At 30.7% G+C, this 10,517-nt stretch overlaps 1 protein-coding gene across 2 annotated transcripts in view; it reads left to right on the top strand.

Moving 5' to 3' along the window:
- LRP1B (LDL receptor related protein 1B) overlaps window positions 1–8,747 on the top strand; it is a 1,894,725-nt gene extending 1,885,978 nt beyond the window's left edge. For both annotated transcript variants that reach the window (XM_032286208.1, XM_032286207.1), the window contains 4 exons: window positions 531–621; window positions 1,806–1,950; window positions 5,269–5,367; window positions 6,844–8,747. In XM_032286208.1, the coding sequence (XP_032142099.1) occupies window positions 531–621; window positions 1,806–1,950; window positions 5,269–5,367; window positions 6,844–6,984 (476 nt within the window). In that variant the 3' untranslated portion in view covers window positions 6,985–8,747. The remainder of the gene's footprint in view (window positions 1–530; window positions 622–1,805; window positions 1,951–5,268; window positions 5,368–6,843) is intronic.
- The last annotated feature ends 1,770 nt before the right edge of the window (window positions 8,748–10,517 follow it).

Here is a 10,517-nt window from a genome sequence, read left to right as displayed (position 1 = left end):
GTCTCATTTCAAGTAAGTTGTGAAACCAATATTTACGCCAATGTCCATCCTAATCAAACACTGATACTCCTTCTGCCACATAACTTGCCACATAGACCCATGGCCAGAAAGTTTGGATAGCTAAAGGAACAAAACTAAGGGTGGGAATGTACTCAGTGAAACTGTGTAAATATTTGTTCAGTCATAGTTGATTTAAAAAGACATACTAGCATATATTTGCATCATTTAAGTAAATGTGTGTGATGGGAAACACTAAACTCAGACTGACAGAAAACTCAGATCTCTAATCTCAAGATATTTAAATGCAACACATAAATGAAAGGAGGTATCTAAAGAAATATTTTCAGCAGATCAAGTATTTAAGAGGAGAACAATTTTCCAATAACATAATTATGAACCAGAAATATAAACATTTTGGCTAAGCTTATTTTTGTTTTATCAATGTAATTTGATGCAATGAAGTATGTAGTTGTATCAGTTTTTACTTCATTTTATTTATTTCTTCATCTATTCACTCATTTATTTTCCAGGAAGCATTGCCATCATTGTGCCTCTCGTCCTCTTGGTGACTTTGATAACCACCTTAGTAATTGGTTTAGTGCTTTGTAAAAGAAAAAGAAGGTAAGATAAAATGTTCTAGATTAGCAGTAGTCAATAAATCACACAACTAGATACAGAAACATATATAATTTTTATTTTTTAAAACATGATTTAGTTATTTCAATTGTAAAATACTATGTTTTTGAAATCATTTTATAACTTTCTTTTATTTTAAGTGATTATAAATTAGACAAATCTTCTCCCATGTTATGTTAATGGAATGGTCCATTTATTTACTCTAGCAAAACTAACAGGAGATCATATTATTCAGAAGTTAAGTAGAATTTTACATTTGCAGTTGTCTTTCCTTGAAATAGCAAGGGTCTCTGAGGAGCACCTTTTTATATTAATGTGTATGATTAGTAATGTCAATCCAGTGATTCTGATATGCATATGTACATCTCCAATTTGTACATTTCATTGACAAATAGTGCATTGATTCACTTACTTTATACCTCACTAGAAGTATCATTACAATTTATTTGAAAATGCACTTATAGATCTGGAGGAATAGGTTGTCTACAGAAAGATAAGAGGCAAATGCGCTCATTTATAAATCAATGTGAAAGAATGTATACACATGGACATAGAGTATAGGGTGATAGCTATTGGAGATTTAGAAGGGTGAGGAATGAAAGTGAGGTGGATGATGAGAAATTACTTAATGGGTACAGTGTACATTATTTGGGTGATGGACACACTAAAAGTCTAGACTTCAACACACTGTGCAATATAACCATGTAACAGACTTGCACTTGTAGCCCTCAGCCGTAACTAAATAATTTTAAAAACTGAGAGCTTTTGACTTACTATCTGAATAATGTAAGACAAAATTCTAGTCATGTGACTTAGTGATTGAAAACAATCTATTTTAGAGTTTTTTTAATCACTATTTTGTTGGGATGGTTTTTAGAATGAAGGAGAAAAATTAGAATTTAAAAAGATAATTGATTGGTAAACATTCAATTTCAAATGATGTGGTATTAGTGATTTAGGAGGTATTTATTTCCAGTGTATTTTTATAAAGTTAAAACAATCGGGAAAATAGCCGATCAAAATACTACTTTTTGTTCCCGTTACTTGACAAATGTAATTTAGTCAATTTATTTCAAAATAAGTCAGGAAATCTATAAATATGATAATTTTATAAACCTTGGTTGTGATATTTATACAAACTCACACATATTGATGTTCATATATTCTAGGACAAAAACAATTAGAAGACAACCTATTATCAATGGAGGAATAAATGTAGAAATTGGCAATCCATCTTATAACATGTATGAGGTAGATCACGATCACAACGATGGAGGTCTTTTAGATCCTGGCTTTATGATAGACCCAACAAAGGTAATATGTCTTAAGATAATGGGCACTGAGCACTGACATTCTTAAGTCTTATCTCTGTTTTATGGTTCTGAATTTCACTAAGTTTTTCTGTTATCTGAAGTTAGAATAAAGGACTTTCATATGTGTTGAATGATATAGCCTCTTCTAAAGAGAAAGTACAATTATGGACTGCATTCACCTGAAGCTGCAAGTTAGTATAACACATCTTAGAAACATCTATTTATTTACTTAGTTCATTTATAAACATGTTACTTATTTTTATTTGTTTTTTATTGAAAAATGACTCATTATCTAACTTTGTTCCCATAAAGTAAACAAAAACTCCTTTAAAAAATATTTTAGTATTGATACCATACAGCAAACTGTTTAGATCTTCTTCATGGGATGGATAGATATATAGATAGACAAAGGTCTGAATTTTAAGATTGAAACATATACAAGGAAAGACCAATAGATACACAGCCTCTAGCAATATGCCTGACAAGTAGTTTGGTGAGACATTTTCTTTTCTACCCCCTCTCTCCCAGTATTCCTTACAGTGTAATACAGTGTGGTTCTATGGAGTTTTAATTTGGTAGGAACTGGATACTTACAAAATAATTTTGTTTTCATCACTTCAGACATTGCATCATTCTTTTAAAATGTATTTATTTTTTGGTTTTGATTGATGCATAATAGGAAATCAGTAGGTAGAAGAGATATCTGTACTTCCATGTTTTTTACAGCATTCTTCACAATAGCCAAGATATAGAATCAGCCTAAGTGTGCAACAACAATGCATACTATTCAGACAAAAAAAGAAGAAAGAAAAGAAGAAAGAAAAAGAAAGAAAGAAAGAAAGAAAGAAAGAAAGAAAGAAAGAAAGAAAGAAAGAAAGAAAGAAAGAAAGAAAGAAAGAAAGAAATCCTTTCATTTGAGGCAAATGGATGAAGCTGGAGGATACTGTTGTATGAAATAAGCCAGGCACAGAAAGACAAATACCACATGATCTCACTCACATGTGGAATCTATAGAAGTTAATATTAAAGCAGAGATTAGAATAGTGGTTACTAGAGGGTAAAGAGGGGAGAAAAAAGGAAGAAAGATGTCGGTCAATGGGTACAAAGTCACAGATAAAAGGAATGAGTTTAGGCGTTCAATTGCACAGTTGGGTGACGGTGGTTAATGATATTGTATTGTATATTTCAAAATAGCAGGAAAAGAGGATTTTTAATGTTCTCACCACAAATAATCATAAATATATATGAGGTGACAGATATACAAAATACTCTGATTTTATTTTTCTGCAATGTATATGTGTATAAAACATAACAAACTATAGTATCTCATAAATATGTATAGCCTATGTAAAATAATTCTCTATTCAAATGTGTTGAGGTATTAGCAAACTAGACATAGAGCTTCGTGTAAAAATCTTCGTCGGTATATTTTTAACTATAAAAGAGTACAGTACTTTATTTTCAAAATAAGTATGTTAGTTCCAATAATGTTCAAATGAAGAACCAGATAAGCTGTGTCCTTAGACGTCTTTGTAATTAAATCATTTTGAGAAATATTTTTCTGTCATAATATCCTTACTAGTTTAAACATTTCATTGATACATACAGCCTGGCAATCTACAGCCTTTTAAGAATGTTTGTTAGCTTTTAATTACTATAAACTCAGGTTGGCAACTTTTAAGAGAAATATATAAATGATACAATTGTCCGGTTAAACTTATGAAGATTTACTTCACTGAATTATCTGAATATTGTTTCTGATAATTTTAGAATATTTTTCTCTAAATTAAGAGTATCAATTAGCAGTTAGGAAACAATTTTTCTTCGTTTATGCACTTATTTATTGAATAGTTATTTATTTTTCTGACTTATAAAAGTTGCTTCATGAAAATGCACTTTTACATTGTAAATATCCAAAGTGGCCAATCTACATTCAAATTATTTTGCCGTCACAGTCACAGGTGTTCCTGAAGAAGTTGAATAGGATCCCACATATTCAGTCTAGTTCTGAATCCATGATTATATTTTCTAAGCCTACAATTGATGCTCAAATATTAACTTCTATGAGAATCAATCAATCTTTTCACATGGATAACTTGTGCACTATCAGATAATATTAAAATACTTTTCTAATTAGACATAATTTTGTATTTATTATTTATTATTAATTAATTCACTCCTACATCTGAAATTTTTCAAGGAAAAAATCCTGGTAACCTTACTTTTGATATTTTCTGTTTGAAAATATTACAGAAGTTGAGAGACGATACATAATGTACACATTGATATTTGATAATCTGTTACATCTATGAAGGAGAAAGACACCTTAAATAATAGAGTTATATAGTATTCATACATATATAGATTAATAAGGATATATTTTAACATTTTTCATATGAAGGAGGGTTCTCATTTTTCCCTCATCATTTTTATATCTAGTGATAAAATTAATCCAATTCTGTACACTTAAAGAGAATAGCTTTTTACACCACATTTTAAACATTTTCCACATTTACTCTAGCAAGATAAAACTATGCTTCAGTGCCCCCCAAATAGATTCTGATGTACTTAGAGCATAATAATCAATAAATATTTATTTACCAATTTGATGACTAACGGAAATTGCATCAAATATGACTTAGATGACTGAGTCTAGCTGGATCCTGATATTTGAATGTAAATATTAATTGTTGCCAAATGAGTAACTACAGAAAAAAAAAACAGCTAGTTCTAATAGGTTTAGACAGTAGTGAAAAATAGAGGGCCACACTGAAGCAACTTTATAATCATATGAATTTTTTAGAGTATTCACTCTGTTACAAGGGCTTGTAATATGCATAGCGCAATCAGTATAAATTACATTACATGTGAAGAAAAATTTTTAGAAGACTCATTTCTGTTATTTTCAAAGTGGGTAAAATTTCTAGTTCAATGGTATTTTATAATCAAAAAGAGCACTTAATAAAGTTAACAAAATAGATTTGACTTTGTAGGTAACCACAGAATTATTTGAAAGGTTGATAAAAGAAAATTTAATATTTACTAGTTTTATCTCCAAATTCATTCCAGTTCTTACTTGGACTGTCTGAATATTTTCTGAATGCGACTTTTGTGAGAGAAATGTCTACCTATGAAGCAAAGATCCAATATTAATATTGGATCTTTGTTTTAAGTTGTTAGAGCTAACATGAACACACTGTAAATGGCTTAGGGCTAAGGAGTATTTTTATGTTACTTTTATGAATTAACATTATTTATATTGATGAAAAATGTTTCCATAATATTAGATCAGAAACTAAAACTCTCTGTTTATATACAGGCCAGGTACATAGGAGGAGGGCCCAGTGCATTCAAGCTTCCATACACAGCGCCGCCCATCTACCTAAACTCTGATTTGAAAGGACCACTAACTGCTGGGGTGAGAGAAGAATATTCATTATCCCATATCCATTCCATCACAGAACCCTCACAGTCAAAGACTGATTACTAGACTTAGAGGCTTGTCCGTAATTAAGTTTTTAATTAAAAAGAGACTTCAAAATTGGGGGCTTATGTTATGTGTTCTGTCTATGCAAAATTACATGTAAAACATTATCATTTTAGGCAAGCTATTAAGTAGAAATATCTCTTCTACTGGATTCGGAAATGTTATAGACACTTAACAAACATGAGTATTTGTTACTCTTAAAAAAGAAGCTCCAGCCAGGAATTTAAACTGAATAATTTAAATTTAAACTTTTGTTTGATTTTATTCATTTTCTATCATGGAGCTTTATTTAATATGCACAAATTTGATATGCAGTTAAATAGACTGTACTTTAAAATGTGTCATCATATTGAGAAATTACAGATGGTCTAACAAAACCATTCTCAAAAAAACATGTTTCAATTAAGTGGTGTTTAGAGAAAGCTGTTGTGTCTAAGTTTACACAGTTCATTTTAAGCAGAAGAGGAATAAAATATGCATATCAAGATTTTGAGGAATGAGAATTCTCTCCCTTATCCTCTTTCCCATCAACTGTTTTCATCCTCATTTTCTATCATGTTTGTCTCATTTGCATGGATCAAAGATTATAATGTTTCTTTGTTGTGACTAAGATTTAATATACTATTTTTGGAAAGACAAAACAAAACAATAACAAAAACAAACACTAGGCAAAACCTTCTTGGGACAAACTGCAATTTGTTAAATAATGAACATTGTATGTGTATGTTTTCCAACTCAAAGAGGTCAACTACTGCATGCCTCTGTTCTACTTCAAAATGCTATAAGTGTTTGTGAAATTTAAGATGACTGTGTACATCACAATTCTTTGAAAAAGTCCAAAAATATTTCTAATAAGTACACATAGGTTGTTTGAGGCAAAAATATTGCTTTCATTTTAAAGCCTGCTCCACTAATACATTTCCTTACATACATTTTTTTGTTTGCTTGCTTTTGAGTTCCTATTGAAAAATTATAAGCACCAAACAATTAAATGCTTTTCTGAAAATACATCTTACCTGCTACTGGTAAGCTTGTAATAGCAATAAGAGGGACAACATAAAAACTGAAAACATGACAATTTAGTTTCACGTTTGTGCTTTTATAATACAGTCTCAGTGAACATAGCTTTCACAAAGATTTCTTCTGTCTTTTTATATATGTCAAAGCTGCTCTTAGATTCACAAGTTACTTGAAAATCATAAAATTAGGTTTTATGTAATACCATGCTCGAGTTAACTAAAGTCTGTAAACATAATATTTAAATTACATTTAAATAATTACTATTTAATAAATTAAACATATTACATATAAATATTGTTAGGATTGGAAGATGGACATTCTAGAAAGTAAATAATTAATATGCCCAAGACCAATAACAAAATTATATTTATTTTTTTTCTCCTTCAGCCAACGAATTACTCCAATCCAGTGTATGCAAAATTATATATGGATGGGCAAAACTGTCGAAACTCCTTAGGAAGTGTTGATGAAAGGAAAGAACTGCTTCCAAAGAAAATAGAAATTGGTATAAGAGAGACAGTGGCATAATCAGTGATCCCTTTTATATGCTGTATAAATGTACAAAATATAAGGATTACTTTTGTATGCTCCAACAGTATTATACTTGTTTTGGCATCAGCATTACCTCTTTCTTTATCTTTTTCCTGGTTAATTGTTTTCTGAGTTTTTTGGGTTTCATTTTTTGCTGATGACTATTGATTGACCATTTGTATGGAATTTTTATGAAAAAGAACTGCACTACAGTACAATTTACAACAATGCTGCTGATGACACACCTCTGAATTTGTTAAAATTAAAAACAACATATTCCTTTGTAGTGTGAATATGAGCAATCTATTTTATATGAACTCTTTTGGTTGTACTTAATCAACAAAGAGAATCTCTGCACTTTTCCATTATATGGTTTGAAAGCTGTAATACAGTGTCATTTTATTTTTCTGTTTAAATTGGTGGAAAAATGATTGAATGGTCAACTCTCTTCTTTGTGCCCATAATGATTGTTTCAGACTCTGCTGAAAATATCTAGCTCTCACAAGTTCAGCATCACCTGCTTTGAAATTAGCCTTAGATTGCCAAGCAATAGATAAGAATTTTGAGGACAAAATTTAAAAATATATAAAATTAATAATTTGCATGAACACAGATGACTACATTTTCCAAAATTTAGTGGACTCTATGTGATGTATTAAATGTATACACCTTGTAAGCAATAGTTATATTTAGGTGGTAGAACATAGCAAAAATGTAACTGAAAGTTGGCAGACTGCACTTGCTATGGGATAAGACCTTTTGTTCTCCCTCAGTCTCGAGAAAGATAGCCAGCCTGGAGCACAACAGGGCATTGGGTACTTGTGTCTTATGTAATTCCTCCCAATCACAGGCATTTTCAAGAAGATTAACCCAACCTCTTACCACACTGAACACTAAAGAATAATATATAAGCACACAAATTGATAACAGAATTTCAATTATGTGAGTACATCCTCTTTGCTAGGTCAAAAGCAAAGGGCAAAGCAGACATTTTAGTATATAGAGTGATTGGTAAATATTTTCAAGATACAATATGACTAATCCGTTATTTGCCCTATCCAAAATGTATTCAAGGACCTTCCAAGTTGTAGAATGATCTGTCCATAATCAAAGGTGGAGAGTCTAAATGCTGTACCAGTTGCTCTGGTATTCAGGTTTCTTTGGGTTTTACAGAACACATGGACCCCATTCACATTTGGTTTGTTTATCTTCAAATTTGAGTTGAAACGAGTGTGATTTATTTAAGTTGTTAAAAAAAAAAAAAAAAAAAAAAAAGGATAGCATTTTTATACAAATATCTTTAAAGGCACAAAAGATTTATTCACAAGTTTGGAGGGCTTTTTGTTCCTCTGATAGACATGACTGACTTTTAGCTGTCATACTGTATTAATCTAACAGATGAAATATGTTAAATATGTGGTTGCTCTTTATCCCTTTGTACAAGCATTAAAAAAAATTGCTGTTTTATAAGAAGACTTTTTGTTGTACTATGTGCATGCATACTACCTATTTCTAAACTCTGCCATATTGAGGCCTTTATAAACTATTGATTTATGTAATACTAGTGCAATTTTGCTTGAACAATGTTATGCATATCATAAACTTTTTCAGGTTCTTGTTTAAGTACATTTTTTAAATTGAACAGTATTTTTCATTTTGGTTATAATATAGTCATTTTGCCTATGTTTCTACAATGAAGTGTTAAATACTTTATAAAAATTGTTGACTGATTTATTTAAAATGAAATTCTACATATTTAAGTGCTTGTGTTGGGTAGTTTTTAAAAATAAGAAAAATTGTTTATGTAGCTTAAATATTCTGATCAAACTGTTTTAGTAAACCTAGCATTTTTATATCCTTAGAACAAAATACTCTCCAGGGGAAATCCGATTTCATTGCATCATTTTTCAATGCACAGCAAAAAGGCATTTTCTGTTTTCATAAAGCAGAAACACTCCTCTTACTGTTTCCTAATTTTCCCTGTGCCTGTCAGAGACTCCGTATTACGATAGAAAGAGGGATTCTGTACACAGTACTGTGACAGCCATGCTGAAACAAGCCAAAGCTCTTCTTGTCCCTTTCTATTCCCCAAAATTGTACTTTATGGAAAATCAGATTCCATTAGATGCTATTTCAACATTATTTTGTAAGTAGAATTGTTATTTGCTTTACCTACTTTTTAGCATCAGACTAGAGATGGAAAATATAGGTGTGTCTGATTTACTTGTCATTGAGTTATATTATTTGAAGGAACCTTTTGATATCAGAGCTGGGTAAATGCAACTGAAATTATTATTTCAAAGAAACAGACCCCACAGAGTGGTGTAATATCAATAGAGTTAACATTAGTATAAATATCTAGCAAATCATATATGATATGCAACTGACTGCTGGTTGGGACCTGACATTAATGACCTATTCTCACTAGAGCCCTAGTGAAAATAATAGTCAAAAGAGCTCAGAAAGTGCTTTTAAGCGTGGGGGCCTGCAGTTACTTTGCATTCAGTCTTTACATGATAAATATATGTTTTCAACTACACAAAGTTAATTTAATCTATTTCCATAACTCTATTGTGTTCTATTTAAATTTTCTATTGCAAAAATTTTTATAAGTACTAGAAATTCAAGGGTATAATCCTCTTACAAAGTCATAATTCTTTATAAATGCCATCAAAAAATGCTTTCTAAACTAGTCCTTCAAGCTTTGGTGGGAGCTATTTTATAAACATTAATGTTTTCTGATAAACTTGCCTCTCTACCCAAATGTCTTCTTATCTAGAACAATGATTTTCAACTTCTTGGCATTTTGCCAGGTAATTCTTTGTTGTCCTTTATGGGGAAGGATATTTAGAACTATCACTGCCTTCTGTTCATTTCGGTAATGACAGTAGCATCACGTGCAGTTGCAAAAACCGAATGTCTATAAACATTGCCAAATGTCTTCTGGGGAACAAAATTGTCCCTGATCAGAACTACTGATCTAGAGCTATATTCAGTCTCCCATTATTAAATTACTCTCAGCTGGAACAAAAAGAATAGTCTCCAGCTCAACAAAATCATAGTATTCACGAGTTTTGATTTTAATTCTTTAGTGTTGATGACGCATGAGTTGTAGAAATTTGGTATTAATGGAGTGCCAATGTAGTAAACAGTAAAAAGCTATGACTAAGGGGAAAAGTATCATTTGGAAACTTTTACAATTTTGCATGAATTAAGTCATTTATTTATGTAAGTGCGTTTTATCTGTGTCCATTTCAATATCAGTGATTGTGTTTTATTTTGTTTTGCATTTTATCATTTGCCTATTTGGTTAGTTTTTGAATTATAAGCATGAGCTTTTCTTCTGGGAATGTTACTTTCTATTTTAATGATGACTGAGCTATGAAGAAAGTTCAATACTAAATATATCTTATGCCTATTATAAATGTACCGCAATAGACAAAATGCCTACAATTTCCAAATCTCAAACAGACAAAACTAGTATATGTGATTTAAGAAACTGAAAAACTATCACGGATTTTTCTTTATTC

The sequence above is a fragment of the Sapajus apella genome, unplaced genomic scaffold (genome assembly GCF_009761245.1).
Source record: "Sapajus apella isolate SASKATOON/1434 unplaced genomic scaffold, GSC_monkey_1.0 scaffold18, whole genome shotgun sequence".
In the NCBI taxonomy this organism is placed as follows: domain Eukaryota; kingdom Metazoa; phylum Chordata; class Mammalia; order Primates; family Cebidae; genus Sapajus; species Sapajus apella.
Note: the sequence above shows the minus strand (reverse complement) of the source record. Positions and strands in the feature narration are given on the sequence as shown.